Source organism: Maniola jurtina, chromosome 15 (genome assembly GCF_905333055.1).
Source record: "Maniola jurtina chromosome 15, ilManJurt1.1, whole genome shotgun sequence".
Classification (NCBI taxonomy): Eukaryota; Metazoa; Arthropoda; class Insecta; order Lepidoptera; family Nymphalidae; genus Maniola; species Maniola jurtina.
This window is the reverse complement of record NC_060043.1, coordinates 6,449,814-6,477,392: the sequence shown is the minus strand read 5'-3', so window position 1 is coordinate 6,477,392 and position 27,579 is coordinate 6,449,814. Positions and strand designations below refer to the sequence as shown.

Genomic DNA, 27,579 nt, shown 5'->3' with positions numbered 1-27,579 from the left:
TCGGTAGGTAGAAATTTTGCAATCCATTTTTAAGAATTTTCACAGGTGTCATGTTATACCTATCTACATAAACTAGGAAAGGAAGTGACCTCCTTCTATAACACTGTTTCACATGCTTCATTGTCGTCCAGCATTGCCGCTATGACAGCAGGTGGTGTAAGATCTCTTTCTATGTAGCTGACCAGGATGCGTCGGTCGGGTGCTCATGCAGAGCACTCTTGCTATGCGGAGTTCACCGGAGTATCCCGGCTTTCTTCACAATGATGACGCCGCGATATCAGCTCCGACCGATCCACTTAGGTTATCTAATATCTTGCCTATTAATGTTCTGTTTAATCACTTCTTGTTTGTACACGAAGTTGGCATAACGCGTGATAAGATTTGTTTTCAAACAATTAAATTTTATTTAAAAAAAAAAACTTGTGTATGTGTTTTATTGGATATTACAAGAACCCAGGTAAGTAATTATTTTAGATACGTTAGCAATGATTGTAAATTCGTGTAAAAAATGTCTATTCATATAATCTAACTATGTCTGTTTTATTAGATATTTTATGAAAATAGAAGATACCTAAGTTCTTTCATTAAATTTAAACTTAGTATAACAATAATCATTAGTTTTAAATGGTAGCTCATAAATTTTAGATATATTATGAACTTATAGTTTAATGTAGTAGTATTATGTACGTAGGTTATTCATTTTACTCAGAAAATATTCATTTTCTACACCTATTTTAGTACAGGTAAAATAAGACCGTTAATAAATAAATATAACCGTTTTGCGGCAAAATTTGTACATCAATGAAACTTTGTATATAATTTTATCTTGACACTAGAAATGAGGATCTGCCGAGTCCTACCAAAATTTAGCGGTCCTACCTCCTTCCAGGGCTGAGCACCACCACCACACAACAGCACACAAAATCTTCTAAAATACTCTCAACGCACCTTTCAATTCAACACGGCAATAATTTAAAAGCATTGGTGAATTGTAGAATCTTTGAGTGTGTGTGTTACTGTGAACTAGGTATGAGTCTATCTGTGTGTCTAGACAGAAACGCATTAACTTTTTTTGAAATATAATAACATACAAACAAACAACAAAAAACATAAAAAAATCAACTTTTCGTAAACTTTTTCTTATTTTTAATTAGATCATACCCACGATCGTTCGCGTGGATTTAGGTTTTTTAGAAATCCCGTCGGAACTCTATTATTTTCCGGGATAAAAAGTTGCCTATGTCAATTTCCGGGATGCAAGCTAACTCTGTGGCCATCAAAATCGGTTAAACTGTTGGGCCGTCAAAAGCCAGCAGACAGACACACTTTCGCATTTATAATATTAATAAGTAGGTATGGGTTGATGATAATTTTATTTGTTAAATTGTACTTCATTATCATTGGCCTACGTTCGTCTTAATAAACGCTGAAATATTATGGTAAAATTGTTTTTCTTTCACTTGGTAGGTATATTTTAATGTTGTAATACATTTATGAATTCATCTGTTTTTCCATTTGACATCCCACTCGTTACAATAGCAAAAAAAGCTTTTGGAGACCCCCACTTTTTTGATGTTCGTAGGTCAATTTTTTTCGGATAAAATGCAGCCTATATCACCCGGGCCTTTACAACAAATCGATTGACACCTCATTCATCAAAATCGACCCAATAGTTTGGGCGCTACGGTGGAACACACAGAATCTGGATACAAACAAACATAAATACATACATAGACTGCTAAAACCCTTCCTTTTGCCTTTTGGCTTTGCCGTAGTCGGATAAAAAAGTAGGATGAAACCTACCTCTTGTCAAGTTTCGTCATAATCTGTTAAACAGATAGGACGTGAAAAGCTACCAGACAGATAGATACACTTTCACATTTATAATATTAGAAACAGTGGATAATATGTACTTACCTGTATATAGGAAAGGTTAAATGTCAGATAAATTTAGAGATGAAAACAACATCTACAGACACAACATTTCTACGAAGTTACCACTGATACCATTAGTAATTTAGATAAGATATGTATCTAACTACCTGCAAGTAAATAAATCAATTAGAAAGATCTGCTATTAATTTTTGTACTTGAAAGCTAAAAACTCAAAATCAAAACAAAAACAAAAACTCAAAAAGCAAACTCATATTATTATTATAAAAGAAGCATCCATCCTCTCTTTTATTAACCTTTTAACTCTTTTTATTATTTTAAGTTTGACGTGTGTATCTATCTGTCTGTGGCATTGTAGCTCCTAAACGAATGAACCGATTTTAATTTGGTTTGTTTGAAAGGTGGCTTGATCGAGAGTGTTCTTAGCTATAATCAAAGAAAATCGGTTCAGCCATTTAAAAGTTATCAGCTCTTTTTTAGTTTTCTTGTAGAGGTTCTTGTGTCGGACGTTTTTTAAATTTTGAGAATTTATACCAATATCACAGAGAACGGTTATACTTACCTACTTGCCTATAGCGTATTGTAACAGGGCATGAACTTTTCAATACTATTTTCGAAAATATCTTTTCTTCAGAAGATGATACTTTTCGATGTCCTATAATTTACAGGCGTAAGTCTCTACGGATTGTCTGTCTTCGTTGAAACTCACTTAGGGTTACCATATCTTAATGTAAAAAAGTAGAGACAATGATCAAAATAGCCTCAAAACCTGACTAGTGAACATTTTTCCAATTAGTGCATTGCTTCATTACATGCATTCACTTGCTGTATTTTTCTGCTGTTTGATCTATCTGTCAATAATTTATTTTTGTAAAACGTGGCCTTTAAATAATATTAAAAATAAAGATTCCCAGTATTTTTTATTCCCAGACTGCCGCTGTAAATTGACAACTACAGTGTGACAATTGTAAATTACCTGTGATTGGCTAACACTTTTTCACTATTGGTTGAAATGCATTGTTGCATTAAGAGTACAAAATGTAGTAATGATTGATGCAAATTGTTCGCAATCGAGCAGCAAAATGTTTGTTAGTTTATATCTTAAATCTAAAGTCAGTTGAAACATTTTTTTATAAGTTTAAGATTTGAGATTTAAAACGATAATATGAGTAAGCAGAGAAAAAGCTCAACTTTCACTTTCACACGACACCGTACGGCTTTTATTATTATAAAACACAAATATTTGTTGTGCAATAATTTTCTACTTTTTAATTTAACGACCTTAACGGTTGTTTTTTATTTATTCAAATGAAATATATGAATGAACTTCTTTATAACTATACTAACATTTTATACATAACTTCTGGTTATTTAATTTAAGTACTAATTAGTGATATGTGGTTAACGTAGTGGGTAGCACGTACAGTATAACTGTATTATTCTAGTGTAATATTTTTAAGCACTGGGTGCTACCGTTTGTTGACCCAAATAAATAAAATGCAATAAAATTATCACATAATTTCGATAAATCACGGGCATCAGCTAATGATTAACTAAACACAGAATGTAATATTATTCATCGGGAAAATCCCAGAAATTCTGTAGACATGGTAACCTTAATATACCTAGCATCCCGCTTAGTCCGCCGGGACAACATCCGTAGTTGCGATGGGAATCGAATCAATTTGTCGGAGCAACATGTTCGATCTTCCATGCGCGTTTCAATCTATAACATGAACCTTATCTATAGAAACATCGCGTGCCTACATTTACGGCGGTCAACACAATGACCTCTGCACTGTGATATTGATAGTTCTACTCTTTTATGTAGTTATATTTATTTTGTCCGAGAACCATTAAAAGCAAGAGTAGGTCATTTATGTTAATTTTACATAAGTATTTTAATAAAAACTCAGGCTGAAATATGTTTATTTCTACACGTGACGAACAGGCAACTGAAGTCTTACTTTTTGTATAAGTATAGAAAATCACAAGCAATGACGAAATCGATAAACGCATCGATACAAACTCGTGCAACAGTAAAACTAACAGCGCGGATGTGCCGGGCGGCCTCTGCTCGACTCTTCTCATCTCATACCCCGATTAGCATCTCAACCTCTCGAATACAATAAGTATGATAGATACATCTACTGGATGCGCTCGGCGGCGCCGTACCTTCCATCGGGCGATTTCTTCAGTTATAACTCATTGAATGTATTTTGAATAGCAAATGACATACATGATACCTGTATCTAAACGCATTACGCGACCGAAAGTTTAGCGCACTCTGGAGAAGGACATAGATGTCATTATATCTCTGAAAATCAAAGAATTCCCACGGGCTTTTTAAGAAACATAAATCCACTCGGACGAATTCGTGGTCATCATATTTTAGTACATAGTAATTACTTATTAAACTATTTTCGTTCAGTTAAAATTTTCAAACATTACGACTTCAAATAGCCTGTGATAAGTCACGAAGAAAGCGTTTCGTGACTTATCACAGGCTATTTTAAGTAAAGTAGCAAGAGTTTACCAAAGAAAAGGCTTTTCTGGTGATTTTTCACGCGCATAATATAAAATAGTCCATCTCTATTCTCTATTATGTACGTGTTATATTTCAACCTATGAGTAGTGAATAAAGTGTCCGGAATTGGCCGGCTTGCCCCGAGCGGGTCACTTGCCAAATGCGCCGACCGATAGAGAACATTGTAGCGAAACAACCACTCTATTAGCAGTAAATCTAGACATTAACCCGTATTCGAAACCAGAACTTCACAGTTTTCTTGGCCATTTGGTTCGTCAGTTTTTTTTTTGTGATACTGATTGTGATGCTTGAGAAAAATTCAGCAATAGACTGCATCATCCTTGAGATTATAATCAAGGGCAGACTTGTAATAATAAAAAACCTGTAGAGTGTAAATTAGACTCGCTGTTATGTGTAAAACTGCATTTATTAATCGTGCATGTCAAATAATGATTCAGTAGCCAATAAACCATGAGTTAAAGTAGACGTGTTTCCTTTCTTCTGAAAGCCAATTCAAGTGAACCTTATTACCACAACATATGGTTGAAATCGAGCCGGATCGAATTCGCGAGTTACGATTCTAATAATACATTCCTACCTGAGTGACCGGCGATAATACATTTTTGTTTGACGCGTGGACATTTACTTACCTACGTAATCTATCATTCATTACTTTGCGAAGTTATACAAAAATTATGCTGTTTTAGAAGATAATTTAAAGTGAACGTGTGTTTGTAGTGAAATACAATGAGTGTACCACTAAGTAATGAGCAACAACAGTTGGTAAATGCATTGGAAGACACGTATAACTTATTACAAAAAGCACAAACCAACTTAAAGAAATGTTCAAAGCAGAGATTAACGCGAGGATACATTGAGGCGCGTCTGCAAAGTATTGAAGGATACTGGCAAAGTTTTAAGACTACGCATCAAGAACTGGTGAAATGTACACCAAAGTGCAAAAGGAACGAAATTCCGTATTTCCTCAACGAAGATTTCTTTGTCGTCGAAGATTTGTACACTTGCACCGTGGGGGATTTAAGGGATATGCTTTCATCGCCGTCACAGCTCTCACAACCAACAGCAAGTATGAAACACAATGAATCTATTGTGAAATTACCTCGAATAGAAATACCAAAGTTCACCGGATCTTATGAAGACTGGCCTACATTCAGAGACCTATTTACATCATTAGTTCACAATTCATCATTAAGTAAGGTTGAAAAGTTACACTACCTTAAGACAAGTGTCGTCGGTGAACCTGCTGAACTCCTTAAACATGTTTACGTATTGGAGTCAAATTACGAACAGGCTTGGAACATACTGAACCATAGATATGGTAACAAAAGATTAATCGTAAATTCCTTACTGCACAAATTATTTAATTTGAAGAAACTCACTTCACCCTCCGCTAACCACTTAAAAAACTTATTGGATACCACCACTCAGTGTCTGAACAATCTTAAAAATCAAGACATACCTACGGACTCCTGGGATCAAATTATTATTTATCTAGTTGTTCAAAAATTAGATACGGACACCCACAAAGATTGGGAAGAGTACTCATTCCGAGAAGACACGAATAGATTACCTACCTGGGTTGAGCTAAGGACATTTCTGGAGACAAAATTCCGATCATTGGAGATGGTGAACCCCACAACTATTAAGGCGAAATCTTTCCATGTGACCACTTCAGAAGATAACGACTTTGCCTCACCACCAAGAACGTGCTATATGTGTAAAGCTGATCACAATCTATGTCACTGTAAAGAATTTTGTAGCTTACAACCATCAGAACGATGTGAATTTATTAAGAAAAATAGGCTTTGCTACAATTGCATGATGATGGGACATTCAGTGATAAGATGTAGGGTACCGACATCTTGTAAGATATGCCATCGCCGACACCACACATTATTACATACTAGCGACGGAGCAGCTGAAAATGTAGAATTACATCACAGTCTAATAGAAGAAGAAGAAGCAGAACCTAAATCAGAAAAACCAGAGGAATCAGACATTGCAATATCTACACACTTTGCTTCCGGAAAGTCGACATCACTACTACCTACTGCCTTAGTTATAGTAAAGGATGATGAGGGTCATAAGACAATTTTACGAGCTTTAGTGGATCAGGGTTCCCAAGCCAATTTTATTACCGAGAGAGCAGCACAACTATTGAAGATAAAAAGAACACAAGCTAAGGGAACAATCACAGGGGTTGGTAATACACAAACAACAGTTAATCACATGGCACAGCTCGAGATCTTATCTAAATATGAGGAGGAATTTAAGCTTAGCATAAATGCGTACATAATGCCAACGCGATTAACGACCCAATTGCCATCAAAACCTATTACAAGTACAGTCTATACGTCACATATACAAGGAATCACTCTAGCTGATCCAAGCTTCAACACACCAGGGCGAATCGACATGTTGTTAGGAGTTGAAGTTTATGCTCAGATATTGAAGGCTGATATTCTGAATGGTCCTCCAGGCTCTCCATGTGCTCAGTATACAAGCCTCGGCTGGATTTTATTCGGAGATATACATGAAGAAACTTCACAAGAACAAATACTTGTAACGCATCATGAATTCAAGGTAGATGACATGAGGGACGGAGATACAGATATAACAAGAATGTACACTAAAGATAAAGAAGATTGTGGAAACATATACAAGGAAACACGTAACAGAAATGAAGATGGGCGATACCGAACAGAAAATCCAAAATCAAAGAGACTATTACAGCTAGAAAGGTGTTCCAAGAAGGATAAGAAATTAAAAGTTAAATATACACAAACAATGAATGAATACGGTGAAAAGAGACATAATATAGAACGAAATCCTAAAGACGAAAGAAACAATCCAGGCTTTTATCTAGTTATCTTTTATTTTATTTTTTATCTTTTGATTCATCATCCAGTTTTTAAATACGATATTGAAACTACGCAGACTAGTTCGATATTCGATACCTCATATATAGGTACAAAATATAATGTAACACTCAACATCGAATTGCGTTTGAAAAATGTAGAATATGTCTCAGACATACAAAAGATAAATCGACAGATTCTCCAACCAACCACCAAGGAAGATAAGGATTTTCAACGCATTCTTTGGCACCCTAACAACCAATATCCAGTTAAGGAGCACCGTATCGTTATGGTGACGTTTAGTACTGCATGTGCACCATATCTCGCGGTAAAAACTCTTCACCAAATTCCCAGTGATGAAAAGCAGATTAACTTGGGAGATGACATGCTGAAGTTTCATATAAAATTACCGCCTGTGTTGTTTATCATAACAAAGAGAAAAATATTGTCTGATATACAAACTCGGTTTACTCCTCTTGGTTATTTGGCTCCTTCACTTGTACCTGCAAAATTAATTATACAAAAGGTATGGCTTCGAGATTTACAGTGGGAAGAAGAACCGGAACCTGAAATTAAAAATAAATGGTTAGAAGTCAGAGAAAGTTTAAATGGCGTTACACATACAAAGGCGAATAGATTGTTAGACACTTTACAAAAAACTTTGAAGGAGGTTACTATACTTGAATATTGTGATGCTACGATGAAGGCTGAGGAAGCCGTTCTCCTCTTCAAGTCACTGAAACAAATCAGCGAGGCGATGCGAATCTATATGACCCAAATATTCCAACTCTATGATCGTATTGTCAGAGCTACTAGGAGACCCTAATAGACGGGCCAGATCTTTGTTAGAAATAGGGCGATCACAATACTCGAGAAAGTTGAAAATAAATGGTACCACATGCAATACCAAAACAGAAGAATTTAGCTGTAGAAAGATTAAATAATGAAGATACCGAACAAGAGAAGGTAAAAACAATGGATACGTACTTGAGCTGAGTGTTAAGGTTGTAGATATCACTTCAGTTTGTAAAAAAACTGAAGGAAAGCCTCCAGGAAAGGGACGTTTAGGACAGATAGTTAATATACATCCTGATCCCGATAGACTCACTAGAGTTTATAGTGTGAAAAGTGGATACAGCAATGTAAACCGATCTATTTCTATGTTTTGTTTTATACCAGTTGATCTAATTAAGTAATGAATTAATGAATTTCGTATACCTATTTGTTTTACACAATTTAAAAATTAATTTGTCTATATTTAAGTATGATGCGAGAAAACCATTTTATTGTCAGCGATAAAATAGTTCCTTAGATGATTTATACATGCTGTAATGGACCTAATTGCGTGAAATCATTTAATATGTTTAAAGAATAATTATTTAATTAAAAGGTCTCTTAGAGCCCTTTTGGCGGGCGGCATGTTATGTGTAAAACTGCATTTATTAATCGTGCATGTCAAATAATGATTCAGTAGCCAATAAACCATGAGTTAAAGTAGACGTGTTTCCTTTCTTCTGAAAGCCAATTCAAGTGAACCTTATTACCACAACACTCGCCATCCGAAGATTCCGTGGGTTGAAAAAACACCTACAGCTAACAAATTATTATGATCTTACTGTCTCAAAATAAATTCTTTTATTCGGGGCCGCAAAACTAAATAAAATGTTTGTAAAAATAATAAAATGGTGTGCTAGTTAGACTTCATTTTATTTTCCTGTAAAGTTAACATGAATCCCTATGTTTTCGATTTTTTGGAATGGACTCTTAGTGCAAAAAATTTTTTTACGAGACATTTCACCGCAGTTATGAGTCCATCTGGTGACAAAAGGGCTGGCTCATTTTTTTCGCAAAGGCTCAGTCTTGACTCTTAGTCCAAAGGGTTGTCCAGCGCGGATTGCCGCATTGACAGGCGGGCATGATTTGTACAGTAGTTAGATAAGACTAGCTTTAGGTTTTACTATAACATTTTCAATAAAAAAAGAATTAGAACAGTCAAACAAGTCTACAAAATATTACAACTTGATATTGTTATTTATGGAAACATCCTGCAAAATTACACTCAAAAATACTTGTAAAACCGCGGTAAGTCGCGGTGATAGCGAGCGGAACAAATTCGCAGCTGGCAAGCGAGGCATTCACAAACGGACTGCACTTGCCAAATGCTTCGCCGATAGCGCCGGAACATTGCAGCGAAACAACCACACTATTAGCACTAAATTTAAACATTAACCCGATTTTAGCATACAAACTTGCTGGTAATTCCTCTAAAATATCGGTCACAGTTTTACTTTATTTAAATGCCGGGAAGGTCACTAATATTTTAAGTGCGAAATTGTATCTGTCTGCTAACTGTTCACAGCCCATCCGTTTAACCGATTTGGATGAAATTTAGTACAGAGACGGGATCTCTTGAATCCCAGGGACGGATATAGGCTTATTTTTGTTCTGTAACAACAAAGAGTTCTCATTTTCCACGGGATTTGCGAAAAAAGTCGCGGATATTATGTAGCAACCTAATAAATTATTATTGTTAGACATACAGATATTTTTAGACGGGTAAGCTGAAATTACTTCATCATCATATCAGACTGCGGACGTCCACTATTGAACATAGTCCATGTCTAGTGAGTGCCATCACACCCTGTCCTAAGTCTTTCTCATCCAGCTGCTTCCCACTACCTTTACGTCGCCAGTGCTGAGTGCATCGGAAAGAGCCACACGCTGCGCTACTACGTGCTACTACCTAGTAGTAAGGCGCCAATTGGTCATTACTACAAGCATGACCTGCCACTTCATTTTGCTGATAGCTAGGGCTATGACGAGTGACTTTGGTTTCCCTGCTGATTTCTTCGCTTAAATAATATGTACTTGGATAAGCTTAGATACTTGGCTTCGTTAAAAATCATTCAGTATTTAACAAAATTCAAACGCAGTGTGAAATCTTACTAAATGCATATTATACCGAAGCAAACGTAACATGCGTTGCGCTCATTCGCATTACGCACCAAAGTAGTAGGAACTACCTACCTATAAACTAGAATAATATCTCGTTCCTTCTTCTTAATGTAACAGCCTCTGCAACACTCTCTACAACATTTTTTTTTCTTTTCAGAATTCCAGAAATGCTTGCTTCAAAAATAACAGTACCCTTGCCGAAGATAGAAAATCGAAATGTTATAAAGCCATTGCTGTGCGGACCGGGACCCTGTGATGTGTGGCCTTCTGTTGCTGAGGCTCTCAGCAAACCCATCTTATCGCCCATATGTGATGAGTACTTTAATGTGAGTTCGGCTATGATATTAGCACCAATAATAAGTGATTTCACTCTCCTCCTCTGAGGTGAGGTGAGACCTCTTATTGTCGTCATCATCAACCTCGCACAGTTAGCTCTTGGTGGGTTCAGACTTCAACATTTTTTCTTATTAACCTAGTAGTAATTATTTACCTAGTAGTTTACATAAAAAAGCGTTTTATAATTATTTACAATGAAACCCAAAACATCGTCATTCATGAATTGCAGTGCAAAAGTTGTTTTATTAATTGAGTAAACGTCCAGTTCAAAATAAATTGAATCAGTAACTGCATTTACCCAGCACTGATTTACGGCTAGCGCGAGCAAATATGGAGTTTCCATTCCCTATGATGTAATTTTCAAGAGCTGAACAACTAATGAATACATTTCAAGGCTTAGGTAAAAGGCTAATATTTAATGATTGAATGTACAGCTAATAGCAATAATAACAAAATCAATGAAAAATCAATTAAAAATACTTAATGGATTATTAAAAAAAAAACCGGCCAAGTGCGAGTAAGACTCGCGCATCGAGGGTATTCGGTTATTTTTCCGACATTTTGCACGATTAATCAAAAACTAATATGCATAAAAATAAACAAAAATCTGTTTTAGAATGTACAAGTTAAGCCCTTTCATCTATACCCCAATTGGTATACTTACTAATAATATAATAGTTATCTTACTTTGAAAATTGAAAAATATTTTAATTTTTTTAATGATGTAACCAGCAATTCATGGCTTTCGGATTTTTCCTTGTGCAAATTTCATGATTCAAGGTCAACGGGAAGTACCCTATAGGTTTTCTTGACAGACACGACAGACGGACAGACAGACAGACAGACAACAAAGTGATCCTGTAAAAGTTACATTTTTCATTTTGAGGTACGGTACTAAAAATGGTAACTACTATCTGTAAGTAGGTAGGTATTTATCTTCCAGTTTCTACCTCGTGAACATCTTAGCCCAAGGACTAAGCTTTTCCTCTTACGAAAGGTTGCCTGGTGGAGATATACCTCAGAAATAAGGCTGCCTTTGCATATATTACGTTAGTTTTTGGTTTCTTTGTTTTTCTTTCTGATTGCAACAAAGATTTTCTGTCTGTCTTTTCCCGAAAGCATGAGACAATTTTTTGCATGGTAAATAATTAGAAGTAAAATGTCTTTTATTTGTCAGGTAATGGACGACATACGCAATGGTCTCAAGTATCTCTTCCAAACAAAATGCAAGCTGGTGCTTGCGATGAGTGGTTCCGGACACTCTGGAATGGAGGCCACCATAACTAACCTCGTTGGACCAAATGAGACCATGCTGATCGCGGCTAGAGGCATCTGGGATGAGCGCGCTTTGGACATTGCCCAAAGATACAGTGAGCATTCCTCTCTATCTCTCACGCTCTACGTACCTACAGCTAATCGTTTCCTTATTGTTGAGGTCTATTGAAATTATATTCAACGCCATGACTATGCTTTAAACTAAATAATAAACGAAATATAAATGCAATAGATCTGATAAATGTTGCATTAATACAAAAATAGTGTACGTAGATACATATAGTTTGTTTATGGACAAAGTAAGAATATCTAACACAAATCAATTATTCGTTACAGATATCAACGCGATACCTATTCGTATCCCATTCAATGTTACGTTCAGCTTCGAGCGTATTGAGACCGAGTTGAAGAAATGGAAACCGACGGCCCTGTTCATAACCCACGGGGATTCCTCGACCGGCACCGTTCAGAGGCTGGAAGGCCTCGGGGAGTTGTGTCATAAGTAGGCGATTTATTTTGATTTCTAACTCTCATAGTCGTATACCTACCTACCTAGTACCTACTATGTTTTAAATAACTTAAAATTTAAAAAACCCCCCGGAACACAAAAACCTCTATAAGAAAACTAGAAAAGAGCTAATAACTTTCAAAAGGCTGAAGTGATTTTCTTGGATTATAATAGCTAAGAAATCTCTCGATCAAGCCACCTTTCAAACAAAAAATACTAAAATAAAATCGGTTAATTAGTTTAGGAGCTACGATGCCACAGACAGATACACACGTCAAACCTATAACACCCCTCTTTTTGGGTCGGGGGTTAATAAAAATAGCAAGCAAATGAGTAAGCGACTTGCGCCGCCCACGATCATTGGCAGCACCAGAGGAACCGCCAATACGTTGCCGGCCTTTCAGAATAAGTCCGTTGATCCGCCCCTTGAATAACCCCATATCAATCTATTACGTCTTGACCTAGTTCGTTTTAGCACAAGGCATCTCATGTGAGTGTTATGAATAACGCAAGGGGTGGCGTGCCACTTTAGGGTAATTACCTGTATTTTATAACATGCCAACCTACCTATTACAATGATTTTAAAGAATGAATTTTATTCCTAATTAAACTTAGATCCCGAGACTTTACCCGAGAGTCCATAGGTTATTTTGAAGAGATGCCTAATAAAACCAGAAGCACACCCCCGACACTTCTTTTACAAACGAACTGATTTAGCTAACCATTTTTACTAACTATTGACAAAGACAATCCCTTACATAATATAACTAGACGTAACGCTGTAGACGCAAGGAGAGTGTTGCTTTTTACGTGGTAATATATTTTTGACCAGAACTTTGATACTATAGTTGTACGTTGCCTGATTACCTAACTAAACCTGTCAGCTCGTAGTCCGTACTGAGGGTCCAATATTTTTGAATTGTAGGTGGAGCTGCCAGGTAAATTATTGCACCATTGTACTTGTAATACCACGAAAATTGCTATGAACTCTCAATATCATAATATAGTTTTTCCGCTAACGCAAAAGCACCGTGACAACTACCTCCTCAAAATTTTCTACGGGCTCTCTGAGTATAACATTTTACATAATAAAACACAAGCATAACTGCTATTTTAATTGCATATAATATTAACATAACAGTCATACAAAAACAATAAATGTCACTAAAAATATAAAAGATTATTCTACAGTAACTAGACTTCTTGTTAGTAAAAAGTGTCACGCTTCTGTTGATTTAAGACTAGTGAAGTCAAGAACGCTAGCGTGATAAGCGGTATTGTTTGTTAGGCGACTTTTGTTTCTTGATTGCGATAAAAAAGCAATCAAACAAAAATGTTAGCTTGTTTTCGAAGAAAAATATTTTCCTAAGCAGTAGAATCTCCCTTTGTTCTTATTAGAATTCCTAGCTAAAATGATAAATTTAAAAAAAATAAGAAACACAACTGCATGCCCTGCCACATTGATTTTTTTTTCAAAAAAAGTTATAGCCAGTGTCACTCGGGATACCGACTAAGGATTCTAACGATCCCCATACATCCAAATCTGTCCAGGTTTTGAAGTTATGGTGGATTATAGAAACTTAAATACATCAACCCCGAATACATTAGGTACATCTTTTAACAATCGTGTAAAACTGGTGCGGCTGCCCCTTTTGCGTCCGTCGTCAGATCATACTCTGAATGAACACCTAGGCTACTTTTAATCCCGGAAAATTGAAGAAATCCCATGGGTATTTTAGAAACCAATACCTACGCGAACGAAATCGCAAGCATCAGTTAGTAATAAGTAGTAGTTAGTAATCAGTTAAAAATAATGCTAAGTGGATTGTAGCCTGAATCATTCTCATTCTGAGATAAGACCCGTGCTCAGTAGTGGGCTGACGATGGGTTGATGATGATGATTCCATAATCTAAGCAGGTATCGCACATAGGTTTCATATAACGACAGAAGGTTTAGTTATGTGGAGCTAACACCAGTAAATATTAACACCTCAGGGTAAATTTCCGCATTTTCAAACACCTAACGCCTATCGCGATATCAACATGGCTCCAAAATTTTTAGGGTTTCGTACCTCAAAAAGAAAAACGGAACCCTTATGGGATCACTTTGTTGTCTGTCTGTCTGGAAATCTATAGGGTACTTCCCGTTGACCTAGAATCAGGCAGGTAGGTAGGTCTTATAAGTACAGGAATAAATCTGAAAACCACGAATTTGTGGTTACATCATTAAAAAAAATGAGTTTCAATTTTTAAAGCAAGATAACTATACTAAGTGGGGTATCATATGAAAGGGGTGTATATTTAATATCATATGAATATACGTTCACATTCTAAAACAGATTTTTATTTATTTTTATGTATGGATAGTTTTTGATTTATCGTGCAAAATGTTGGAAAAAATACCCGAGTACGGAACCCTCAGTGCGCGAGTCTGACTCGCACTTGGCCGGTTTTTTTATTTCTAATCTACAACGTCCATTAGTTAAGCAAACACAAGCTTGTCCTGCACTTTAATTGGACGTTTATTATATAAAAAGGCGACGCGACACAAGAATAATAAAAGTGTTAAAAAATATAAAAGTTTCATTCCCCGAAAGTGACAAGAGCTTTTGTTAGTGAAAAAAGTGTCAAGAGCAATATGATTTAAGACTAGTGGCGTCACGAACGCTGGCGTGACAAGTTTCAGTATTGTTTGTTTGGCGTCTTTTGTTTCTTTGTTGCGAAGAGTCAATTAAAATAAAAGCATTTTTTTTGCAAGTAAAACTATCTATATTTTAAGAAAAGATACTAAACTCCATCATCATATTTTAATCAAAACAAATTAAAAAAGGTTTTAGATTTAATTTAATTAATTTTAGTTTTAAAATTAATATTTAATCATTTTTTAATTTAATATTTAATGAATTCAAAGATATTTATTTTTTATTCTATTTTAGTTTTTATTTAGATTTAAGTTTATTTTGTAAAAAAAAGCTCTTATGATGATGTAAGTAAAACTTTATCACATTTAAAAGAAAAGTTGAAGAAAAACTTTTTCATTTTAAAATTTCACGTAGAATACGTGTATTCTACGATGATTCTACGTGAAATAAATAAATTGTACCTACTTAGAGACAAATTATCTTATGCTACGTCTATGACACTAAGACCAGCGCCCGATTCGAAATGCAGATTATATTATTTAGACATATCAAATATTATATTGTACATTTTTTGTTATTTTTTTTTTAATAATTTAAGGCGACTATCCAAAAAGTTAGGTAACTAAAATAGGTAGGTAGGTATTTAGGTAGTTATCTATACTAATAAATAAAATTTAAGTGACTATCTGTTTGAACGGGCTAATCTTCGTAATGGAACTATTTTGACGGGACTTTCACAGACAAGTAGAGGATTAACCAATGAGTAACATAGGCTACTTTTTTAACCGACTTTAAATCGACAAGGAGTTGTATTTTTCTACCTATGCTCTGATATCTCCGAGATTTCTGAACCGATTTGCATAATTTTTTTTAATCGATAGGGGAACTTTGCGACATTGTTCCATAAAAAATTTGGATTCCAACTCCTCAATCCTGATGCTGCAGGGGATCTGACCAATCCAAGTGGGCGAAGCTGCGGGCATCATCTAGTGTAAGATAAATCTAGCTAAAGATTGGTGAGAACGCGCCAACTGAATGCTTTATTTCAACAGAAAAACTATTTAATTTCAAGCTAGAGCACGACAGACTTAACAATGTAATTAGGTACGTCGTTATATTTATCTTACTTGGGCGCACTCTTAATAAATTGAATGTAAAGAAAATACATTTTAAGAATCAAAGCTTTTTAATAAACTAAAATTAAGTCAAAACTTTATAAAGAACTGAAAGGAAATAAAATACAAATATTGAAATCTTGATAGAACTGAGGAATAATTAAGCGAGCTGAAAATTTAAAAATATTAGCTAAATTAGGTTAAGGAATCTTGAAACTGCACTCCACGTTTGCTGAACGCCTGAGGCTAAGTTTAGTAGTTTTGTCTCGAGCTTAGTCGAGACACGGAAAGAATCTAATTACATCTTCCATTTCTTTTAAGTGTATCTATCTTGTTTTTTCCACAGCTAAATCTCGGAATGTTGGAATGTCTCCAACTTGAAAATTTTAAACTGTTTTAATTATTATATTACTATCCTCTCAAAAAACAAGTGCGAGTCTGATTCGCACACGAGGGCTTCCGTACCATCGCGGTACAAGAAATAACATTTTTTTTTTCGTGGCGGCCATTTTGAAATTTTATTAGGTAATTTTGTTTTTTTTTTTGAAATTTCATTTTGTAACTTCACCTTTATGATTCACGAGATACGTCCTGCTGACAGACAGACGGACGGACGGGCAGCGGAGGATTAGTTATAGGGTCCCATTGGGACCCTTTGGGTATGGAACCCTAATAACATACAAGTACGCCAAGACGAAGCAAATCGGTAGTGTTTTTTTTTTCAGGTCGTCATCAGGTTCACGAGTGAAAACTGAAAACTAGTGTATTCATTCGTTCCATTCATTCCATCAGCCTGTATGTGTCCACTGCTAGACATAGGCCTTTCTAAGAGCGCGCCACCAAACACGGTCTTCCACCTTCCTCATCCAACCGCTCCCCGCCACCTTTTTCAGGTCATCGGTCCAGAGGCTAGAGGTCGTCCCACATTGCGCTTACCGGTACGCGGTCTCCATCGGCCGCCGGTTCTACGACAGACATGACCTGCCCATTGCCACTTACCTAACACTAACTAGTGTATGCCTAAGATAATTATTTTGTTACTCTTTTTCCAGATACGGCTCACTTCTGATAGTGGACACAGTAGTGTCACTAGGCGGAGTGCCGTTTTTAATGGACGAGTGGGGAATAGACGCTGTGTACACATCCACCCAAAAAGTTCTTAGCGGACCCGCCGGTATATCCCCGGTTGCATTCAGCGAGAGGGCCGAGTAAGATTTTTTTTGTTTTTTTTTTTACTTATAAGATACTAGCGACCCGCCCCGGCTTCGCACGGGTGGACATTTATTTTTTCTATTTTCCGGGATAAAATATAGCCTATACGAATTCGGAAGAATCCCTCTAAGTAATGGTAAAAGAAATTTTGAAATCGGTCCAGTAGTTTTTTAGCCTATTCAATACAAACATACAAAAATACAAAGGTTTCCTCTTTATAATATTAGTATAGATTTATATTATCATGTGTCACTCTTTGAGCCTTTAGTCGCGCGCAGACATAACTAGGTATTTGGTGCGGACAAAAGCAGTTCAGCATGACGAATTTAGGTTATTATACTATGCCTAATCACTTATGTTTTTTTTACACTTAGAGAGAAAATAAACAACCGGAAGCACCAGCCGCCATTTTACTTGGACATCAAACTGTTGGCGCAGCAATGGAACTGCTACGGGAACACACGAGCGTTAGTATCTTATCCTGGTACCTAGTATACTCAGTAGGTACAAGTTTGCACATCTCGAAAACGTTCATTGATTTCGCGCATATTTTGTAGATTTTAAAAAATTCACTATAGGCAAGCGACTGACAAGTGATAATGTGGCCTAAGATGGGATGCGTTAACCTAGAAGATTACTATTCAGCCTTGTCCTAAAGATACTTACTCGGATTGTAATTGGTAGGAAACACAGATCGCGGACGAGTATTCCAAACCGTAGATATATCCTAAAGCCGCTCGTTTTGATTTATAATAATCGTACCTACCTGGGCTTGGGCATATTCATTCATATTAAGCCAGAAAGATAGTCGATTACATCAGTTATTGTCAAATCCTTTTCTCAATTGTCAAATTTCACAGATATCATCACACGTTGTCTGCTCCTTTGTTATGGGCTCTGCGACAATGTATACAAGAAATCTGTCAAAGAACCCTTCCGATGTTCTGGAAGACCCACGCCGAGGTCGTAGCGCATTTCCACAAGCGTTTGCAGCAAAATGGCTTCAAACTGATGGTCCCGAAGCCTGAAGATCGCTTGGCGACTGTTACCACAGTTGTATTACCGGAGGGCTATGATTATATAAAGTTCGTCAAATATATGCGAGAAAAGTGAGTATCCTTCAATTACTATTGACCATACCACAATATTGTGGCTAATTATGTTGTAGTAGGTACTTAATCTCTAAACTAAACTTAATTGAGAGATCTCTCAATTAAAATCTCTCAATTAATGCTATCTTTTTCTGCAGGGAGAATCAATAAGTAGATAGCAATATTTAGACGTAACATTTCAGTTTAAAGAGATTGATTAGATAATACGTTGTGCAGCCTCATAGTGGCTATTAATAAAGTGATTGAAAATGTTAGCACGAGCCTGGATATTTTAAAAAATATCACAGTTTTGCTTTAAAAACGCTAGCCTGAAAAATCACGTTTCTGTAGATAGCCGGTTGTTCTTGGCGATCTTTGAATGTAAAACTCGTGTATTTCTATTTTTCAGTTACAATATTCTGATATTCGCTGGCCTTGGGCCTACAGAGGGCAAAGCTCTACGAATCGGTATAATGGGAGTGAACGCGACTACGCAAGTAGCGGACGCCGTAGCAGACGGAATGGCTGGCACTTTGAGAGCACTTACTAAGTCGTTGCTGTGAAAAGTGTTATTTGGTGCCTTATAATAATTCTATTAAGTTAAACTAAAGTTCAATTGAAAGAACTTATCTTAGGTACTGTAAACACTTCGATTAATTTTATTTTATACCAAAGATGTAGTAAGTATCTATTTATTATTTACAGAATTTATTTTGTACCTACACAACAAAAAAATGAAATAAAATATTTCATTTATCTATTTTCTAATTATTATGATACGAGTAGGTGTAGGAAAGTAAAAAGAAAAAATCCAGAATTCACAGATAATTTAATGCATACTAAAATTGTATGATGTTGTACAGAAATTTTGACCAGTTACACCAGTCAAAGCAATTTAATTTTACAAGTTTGGACGCCAAAATATTTGATAAAATTTTGAACCAAAAAAAAAACAGTCGATCCCTTTGTATAGTGAGGGAGAATATAATGAGTGAGCTACTAAAATATAATATTTATCAAATAAAAACAATGCAACACAAGCAACTTTATAGTACCCTTTATGGCTATTAGTTTTGTTATTCGCAAGCCATAGGTGATTATTTCCTACTGTTAGATTATGTACTACAACCAAAATAAATCGTGTTCTTTATGAATCATATTCTAATTACGTCAATCATAAAATAAAGATAGCCAATAACGTGAGTATAACAATATAATACATTCACAAATTTTTGATGGACTAGATCCCACAACAAACACAATAATCCTTTATAAAAGTTTTCAATTTTTGGCAATGTTTCACAAAAGTACACCCCGAATTTTGTGCCGTAAAAGCGAAATACTTTTAGATGTTTATAATAAAATAATAATATTTATAATGTATATCAATATCAATCAAAGCAGACATATTTCTAGCTACATGGCATTTATATCCATCACATCAACACATTTGGACTAGCTTCCTTAATTACGTAACTATAAAACTGTTTACCTAATAATTAAACAAAACTAGTCAAGATTACGTAAACTATATCTAATTAATTGCTTTTTAACGGTGTGTAACCATGCTAACGGTCTATAACAGCTCATTAAACGTAAAATATCATTAGGCATTATAGTATAGAATTACATAAGTAGAACAACGTATGAATAAGGTATTTACAAAATCTGCTGTGGCCGATTCCCGCAAGATTAAATCGAACTTAAGTTATGGATACCTACTTAAGTTTACTTACATATTAAAGTTAACACAGGCTTATTAAATACGGTAAAAATTACCGAATATGTAACATGTACAAATGTGGTATTACGTAAAGATATACAAACTACAAGCAAATGCACAAATAGAGATGATCGAATCGACGACAATAATAGTTGTGATGGTTTCCACGTGACAAGGTACGATCGCTACGATACCGTGTACTATACATTAGAGTTGTAAATAAATATGCACGTAGGTAAAATAAAGTTTAATAATTTATTATTTACATTAAGAAAATATGGCACATCTTTAACATCATCGACCGCGCTCACGTTCCTGTCTCTCCGTGCGGTCGAGTCGGACGACCGACGCGCTCCCTCGGGTCCTGCCGACCGAGCACTCCGTGCGCCTACAATTTTCTGGACATAATACCAATTAAAATACCGGTGGGAATTGAATATTCAAACGCCGTATGCGACGAGGCGCACCGCTTCGAGCCGTCGTCGCCGCTCGGCCGACCGCCGCACCACCGACTAAACTAGACACATTCGAATCGCAAGAGAACATAAAAATATATCAGTCTATAGAGCGAAGCGTTCACTCACTTAGCCTAGGAGCAGTCTGGGACATAGACGGGGGTTCCGGCGCAGTAATACTGTGTCGGGCGACAGCGGCCGGTGTGCGCGGGTGCGCGGGAGTCGCGGCGCGGCGCGCGGCGCTCAGCTCGGCGCGTCGAGGCGCGGCGCGCGCTGGCGGCGGTGGCGCGCGCACGCGCAGCACGCGTCTCCGCGCCGCCGCCGCGCGCACGTCGCCCGCCCGCAGCGCTTGCGTATGCACGTTACCTCGCCGTCCTGCCAAAAATGTAGCTATGAGAAAGACAGTCCATGTACTTATCTTAAGACCTCGTCCAGATTAGGTGAATTCGCCGCGAATCGTTTCGGGCTATACACATCGCGTCCAAAAGGAGCGTGTATACTGAATACTACACGCTCTGAAGTTAACTATCTCTGCGCTTAAACTTGACGCAACCAAGGAATCGCGCGTCGTTCGCGCGAGTCCAGATACTAGAGTATCTGGACTCGCGCGAACGACGCGCAATATACGCGCGAGTCGAGAGTCTGGCTACTTCTGACGATTTGCGCGCGTAATATAAATTCGCGCGATGCTTTAGAGTTTAGACTATTGGCGCCCAGTACCCGCCAACGCGCATATAAATTCTTGCGAAACAATTCGCGACGAACTCACACTCCTTATGGACTAGGTATAAAGTCTTGTAAACTAGGATAAGTAGTATTTGTTGGAAAAGAACTGAAAACTTAGGGAGATTGAGAGTACCAATACATAGGTACATCTTATCCTATTTTAATTCTGATAGTCGACTGGACCTCGCTCTTAAAGCTCTTGTGTAAACTAAACTTTAAGCAGTAAATTGACACAGCTTACCTTGCACCTGCACGTGACGCATCTCTGTTCCCCGTGCGAATGTATCGACGGGTGCACTTCCTTGCCATTGGGTAGAGGACCATTTGGGAATATACAGCCTCCTTCGGCGAGAATCTCTTCAGCCGTACGTGGCGCTCCTTGGTCCTTTGGCGTCTCTTCTTCCGTCTTTTTTGTTTTCACCTAGGAAGGCATTACGAAATAATATTTAAATGAATTTTAGTTTTTTCTAGGTACTTAATAATACTTGGCAAACTTCAAACACCTTTGATAACATTATGGAGAAGGTAATTTCAGGTAGGCAGGTTTTCTCACGATGTTTTCCTTCGCCGTTAACGCAAGTGGTATTTTATTTGTCTAAAATGCTTCATCATTTCAGAGTGAGAAGGGTTTTGGTCATAGTCTACCACGTTGGCCAAGTGCGGATTGGTAGGCTTCACATCCTTTGAGTACGTTATGGAGAACTCTGGAGGCATCCAGATTTCCTCACAATGTTTTCCTTGACCATTAAAGCAAGCATAACTCCAAAAAGTTGAAAGTGCGTACCCCGACCTCCGATTAGGAGGCGGACATCCTACCCACTGCTGTCACAGCTTCTTCTTTTCAAATGCTTAGGGATTTCAAATCACCTTGGTTACCTCTGGGCAAACTCTGCAGCAGGCCTTCTTGTCTGGTCTGTAGGCGTCCTTCTCGGCACACCTGAGCGGCGGGCACCTCACCCGTGGGCACCGCACCTGGCGCGTGGAGAACTCGCACGTGCATATCGCACACGTGTCGTACCCGCCCGGCACCAGGTATGGGTGCCAGGAAGAACCTGGCGCATGATATTGTCCCGCAAGATGGCAGCCGTGAGACTCGTTCCAGACCGCTGTGGACGAATCTGTAATTGAAACAAGTGGAATTTAAAACAACTCTCCCATACTTCCAATAGCTACACCAATCCCGCATTCCTAGCTCGTGTCATTAGCTCGCATCCCTCATTTACCTATGTCAAAATGTAAGTATGGAAATTAAGTGATCCTATCAGGGTTTGACATACATGAATACATTCAAATCAGCAGTAGAAATCTCTGGTGGAAAGGCACCTAAGGCCTGGTGTTCCAGAACGGAGATGGGTAATGTATTTAGCAGACTAATTAAAGCCGATGAATGCGCGTCACTACGCGCGTGAATTAGTAGACATAACTGCACGCATTACATCTACGCGAACGTTCGCGCCACTCAAGCGGTATGCAATGACTCATACAGTTCCATACATTACAACGCAATGCTACGCCCTACGTCTACGCTTACGCGACGCAAACGCGGCCTGTGTGGCCGGCGCGGCGCGTAGATACGTAAAACTAGACGTATTTTCACGTCATTTATCAATAAAATCACATTTCCACCCATCTCCGCTCTAGCAATCGAGTTGGGTGCACGTTTAGAGCCAAAGCCAAGAAATTATTGTGCCATTAAAAGAAAAAAGAAATTCACGTTTTAAATATGTATCAAGACACGGGACCCGCATTATCGAATGCACTAGGTTAGTAAGTAGGTACATAAAACTGATAAAACTATAACAGATGAAAATATAATAAAACGAACTTACTAGTACAAATAGGGCAGCATTGTCCTGGCGGTTGGATTGTAGGCACAGCACAGTTAACAGGTGGGCATCGCACCGCGTCGCATCGCAATATCCCGTGGACGCATCCGCACATGTGACAGGACTGTGAAACAACACTTTCATTTAAAAACCTATCATAATTATCATATCAGTGCCTAGACACCCACTGTTTAACATAGACCTTCCATATTGAGCGTCATCACAGCTTGCCCTCAGTCTTCCTTATATCATGCCGTTTTCTGGCATCTTCTTTATATCGTTAGTCCATTCGTGTCGGCGGGTGGCCCACACAATAGTTATAACTTATATTGTAGCAAGCGGTCTCCACTCTAAGGGTCGATTCACACTGGCAGTGAATCTAAGCGAATTTCTAAAACTACAGTGTGTACCTAACATTGACCTCTATCTCCACAAATTAAAGCACCAATTTATAACTACCGAGAAGAAATTTTTACCGAGTTATCATTAATCTATAAGAATTCCTCACCTCAGTAGACATCCATTGCGTGCCATCTTCATACGATTTTCCTGCGTAATAACACGATGCAGTGTTGGAAAGAGAATTGTCCGGTGGCGGCGAATTCATGTGTGTTGGTACATAGTTAGAACCAACATCATTCGAGTAAGACCCTGCCGGGAGACACGAGGCTGGCACGCTTATCTGAAAATTTAGTATTAAAAAATTATAAGTTGTCGATTTTACTTATAAAAATCTACTCATGTGAGTAGGTAGGTACCTACTAGGTACCTAAATCGAAATTATTGCTCAAAGAGATAACAAATTAAATCCAACGACCCGCAGCATTGCAAAAAAAGTCCCAGGCTTTTATCTGTATTTATGCAAAAAAATTAATTCGAGCTGCCGACTTTGATCTGTCTTAGTTGTAGGGTATGCTTTAAAAACAGAAAAAGCTCCAAACTTTTTAAACTCACCTCATTTTCAAAGCCTTGGCCGCATGAAAAACATTTAAATGTTACTATTGTTTGTAATAAGTAATACCTACTTAATTTCAGTTAGTTAGGTCAAGCTAGTACTCGCAACTTTACACTGTGGAGTTTACCTACATAGTAATTAATTATATCACACCCTTGGGGTTTTCCATAGTCCTGAGGATATCGACCGATAAAAACCTTAGTCTATGTTTTCTCTACATCAGCTTTTCAGTGATAATCTATTATTGATTAATTATTATTTATTGCTATCTAAATTTTATCGTTGGTCTTATTAAACTAGGTATACCTATGTTCATAAATCCATACAGATTCTACTCGTATGCTGCCACTTTTTTGCATTTATAACAAGAGGATTCCCACGAATCCATCCGGGTGAATTTAGATTTTCTAAAAATCCCGTGGGAACTCTTTGATTTTCTGGGATAAAAAATCAAGCTATTTCGATACCGAATTTTGTCAAAATTTTTTTTTTTTTATAAAAAATATTAGCCATGTTAAATGACTAATATTCCCCTTTCCTCTCCAACTAAGCGTCAGGCTTGTGCTAGGAGTAGGTACGACAATAGTGCAACAGGCGGGGTTTGAACCGTTGACCTTTCGGTTTTCAGTCCACTCCTTTACCGGTTGAGCTATAGAGGCTCTAATTGGCCGTAAAAAGAACGCTTCTATGCTGGGTTTTTATTCTAAGCTTCTATGAGTAGGTATGTAATAGTATGGAGTATGAATAGTAAAACAACAAACATACCTGATGCAACCGCGTGCGCAAGAATTCCGTGTCATTGTCAGAGGAGCGGACGTTGAGGTAAGCGGAGCCTGCATTCAAGGCTGCTAACTCCGCTGAAGAAGGCTCCAGAACCGAACCCTCTAATCCTGCCAAGACCCTCGGACCACTGCTACTGAAGGGGTGACTCTCCAGCCAAGTGGACCACGCACCAGAATATCCATTTACAACCACCTATAAAAAGTTGGAACATAAAATTATTTCGTTCACGACATTTATGTGCAATGAATATTATATTGTAATTATATTATATTATTAAAAAAAAGATGTAGACAGATACGTTACGTCATATGCATCTAAAATGAAGACCTAAAACTAGTTAACGCATTTGGGGCACACTCGTAACTCTCCTCCTCTCGCTCCTTTGTCTGCTACTGTCGCGTTTTTTTGTACCTTCTGTCTCACTCATGAAATAACGGATTTTATAGTATCGGGTGTAATGTTAACGTAACATATAATAGAATACAATTGTATGAGTGATACTTTTATGTGCATCTTGATATTGGGATTTTTTTCCGTTGAAACAAAAAATAAGAAAGAGATGTTAACAGAGATGCGCGAGTACACGTGAATTTAACGTGACGTGAGTGAAGACTGAGTCACTAAGTCAGTAAGAGAGTGAGAGTGAGTGAATGAAGATATATAGAGGGGAGGTTAATATTAAACACAAATAGACGTCAGGCGATTAAGAATTTAGTAGATACCTCATAATTAATTCCACACAAAGAATCAACTGCTAGCCAGGCGAGCCCAGCAACCGGGTTGATGGTAGGTGGCATACGAGCATCTGTACGCCTCAGTAATGCTGGTCCCGAACTTGCAGCATCTGGTAAGGACCTTGATAATAAACGACCCCTCAACATAGGAGGACCTGAAATCAAAAAATGGTAACAGTTATGGTACAGCTTCACTATCGGAATTCGGCAAATGATTCAAGTTCGGGTTTTTACGATAGTTCGGCATTTGGAAAATCAACTGGCCATACTTGATTTGGTTTTCTGTTTGGTGAATGTTTAAATTCTGTGACAGCGAAAAGTGTATTAGAATATAATTATATCCCGGAGAAACAAAGAATTCCCGTTGGATTTTTTTGTTTTCGGGGATATATCCAAGAATTTCTTTGTTTTCTCGGAAAATTTAGAGGCCCATCCCTTTAACCAATTTTAATGAAATTTAGTACAAAGATAGCTAGAATCCTGGAGACGAACATATAGTATGTTCGTCTCCAGGATTCTAGCCGGAAAATCGAAAAGAGAGATGGGATTTCTAAAAACTAAATCCACTCGAGCGTCGCGGATATCATCTAGTATTGAATAGCTTATCTTACACCTACCTGTATCTGATCCAATATGAACAGCAAGTTGGTCTTCATAAAGTGGAGGGAATATACGGGCACTAGGTCTAGCCAGTACTCCCATCCTGGTATCCAGTATTTCAACTTGCGAATGACGCTTGCCTTGCTCTTCCACAAGAGTTATCTTAGGATCCGTTATGCTCAAATTTTCTATCTAAAAAGTTTTAATAGAATGAGTTTCCAATACACAGTACAAATTAATTTTTGGAAAGCTTGCTCTCAATGTTCAAAAAGTCAGCTTTGAACTTTGAACAAACAGCCCTGACTAAGGGCTGATATTTTAAACCTGAGAAATAAAGGCAGATTTTCTATACAAAAACTAACTTCACTTTAAAAGTCAAACTTCGCAGTTTGAGAATATCCAAGATTAACCAAGAAGTATTGCAATGGCAACGTTACGAATAAATGAGAGAGTTGGCCAATCAACTAATACGTAGGCAGAGAAAATCAACTAAGACCTATATTTAAAAAAATTAGGACTTTCGTGGAACCAGTGCAGCCTGAAAATACGGAACCCTAAAACCAGTAAACAGGAAAAACTACTGCTGCAGCCTTTATATACCTACTTCTTCGGTTCATTTAAAACACAAAGGAAGTTAAATTTTAATCGTTCTATTTATGATGGAGTAGCGACGACAAAAAAAAGATAGTAAGTAATTATTTATTGAATGATTGTCAATAGAAACTCTATACAATTGTGAATCACTGAAGGGTAATGAACTATGACAATTTTCAATGCCTTAGTCATTATATTACAACACAAAACATCTGTATGAAAGCATATACTTGCTTATTTAATTACAAACACAATAGTGCGTCAATTAGACGATCCGGTTTTGGCCGCAACCGCTCGCGCACCGGATCAAATGTTTCTGTATTCACGCAAAAATCGCATCGCAATCATACCGCAGCCGTGTCGTAGCCGCACTGTCGTCGCCGAGAATTTTTGCGTTAAAAATTAAAGCGGTCATAACAAGGTAAAGCGAAATAACTGTTTTGAATAAAATGGAAGTACACTTCGTAACAAGTTTGCTGAATAATTTATTTAAGTTTATTTGACAGAGTTTCAGGCATTTTAAACAACATATAAGTCAGCGGCGCCGACCACGGCAATGCGGCGTAATGCGGTGGTCATCCGGTGGCGGATATGCGGATACGCGACCGTACGGTCATATTTTTATGCATATTTAATGCATGATTTTTATTCATAAATGCTAACCGGTGCGGGTCTGGCTCCAATTACAAAGAGCCTCAAAATATAAAATTTTCTATGAGCAATTTATTACGAGCACTCTATTATATGTAT

At 37.3% G+C, this 27,579-nt stretch overlaps 3 protein-coding genes across 5 annotated transcripts in view; 2 read left to right on the top strand and 1 right to left on the bottom strand.

Moving 5' to 3' along the window:
* Positions 1 to 323: 323 nt before the first annotated feature.
* On the top strand, positions 324 to 19,553 carry LOC123872454 (serine--pyruvate aminotransferase, mitochondrial-like). Of its 2 annotated transcripts, none has more exons than XM_045916734.1 (8): positions 324 to 457; positions 10,412 to 10,580; positions 11,768 to 11,960; positions 12,202 to 12,367; positions 17,183 to 17,338; positions 17,717 to 17,809; positions 18,203 to 18,451; positions 18,843 to 19,553. In XM_045916734.1, the coding sequence occupies exons 2-8, from the start codon at positions 10,422 to 10,424 to the stop codon at positions 18,994 to 18,996; spliced, it is 1,170 nt and encodes a 389-aa protein (XP_045772690.1). In that variant the 5' UTR covers positions 324 to 457; positions 10,412 to 10,421; the 3' UTR covers positions 18,997 to 19,553. The 2 variants fall into 2 exon arrangements, with proteins under 2 accessions (XP_045772690.1, XP_045772692.1); XM_045916736.1 differs by lacking the exon at positions 324 to 457 and adding an exon at positions 9,835 to 9,855.
* On the top strand, positions 5,168 to 8,125 carry LOC123872610. The gene has a single exon (XM_045916990.1). The coding sequence runs from the start codon at positions 5,168 to 5,170 to the stop codon at positions 8,123 to 8,125; it is 2,958 nt and encodes a 985-aa protein (XP_045772946.1).
* Positions 19,244 to 27,579, bottom strand: part of LOC123872448 (dorsal-ventral patterning protein Sog) — a 136,749-nt gene continuing 128,413 nt past the window's right edge. Inside the window, exons 9-16 of one of the 2 annotated variants that reach the window (XM_045916725.1) lie at positions 26,253 to 26,427; positions 25,624 to 25,790; positions 24,884 to 25,093; positions 23,672 to 23,845; positions 23,167 to 23,287; positions 22,205 to 22,455; positions 21,579 to 21,758; positions 19,244 to 20,986 (exon numbers count right to left, since the gene is read on the bottom strand). In XM_045916725.1, the coding sequence (XP_045772681.1) occupies positions 20,855 to 20,986; positions 21,579 to 21,758; positions 22,205 to 22,455; positions 23,167 to 23,287; positions 23,672 to 23,845; positions 24,884 to 25,093; positions 25,624 to 25,790; positions 26,253 to 26,427 (1,410 nt within the window). In that variant the 3' untranslated portion in view covers positions 19,244 to 20,854. The remainder of the gene's footprint in view (positions 20,987 to 21,578; positions 21,759 to 22,204; positions 22,456 to 23,166; positions 23,288 to 23,671; positions 23,846 to 24,883; positions 25,094 to 25,623; positions 25,791 to 26,252; positions 26,428 to 27,579) is intronic. The other variant, XM_045916726.1, reaches the window with a different exon arrangement.

Bases quoted from the DNA above. Each gene is read 5' to 3' on its own strand.
- LOC123872610 (XM_045916990.1), top strand. From the start codon at position 5,168: ATGAGTGTACCACTAAGTAATGAGCAACAACAGTTGGTAAATGCATTG.
- LOC123872454 (XM_045916734.1), top strand. From the start codon at position 10,422: ATGCTTGCTTCAAAAATAACAGTACCCTTGCCGAAGATAGAAAATCGA. The intron at 17,339-17,716 runs GTAAGATTTTTT...TTTTACACTTAG, and splicing joins GCATTCAGCGAGAGGGCCGA to AGAGAAAATAAACAACCGGA. The intron at 17,810-18,202 runs GTTAGTATCTTA...CAAATTTCACAG, and splicing joins TGCTACGGGAACACACGAGC to ATATCATCACACGTTGTCTG.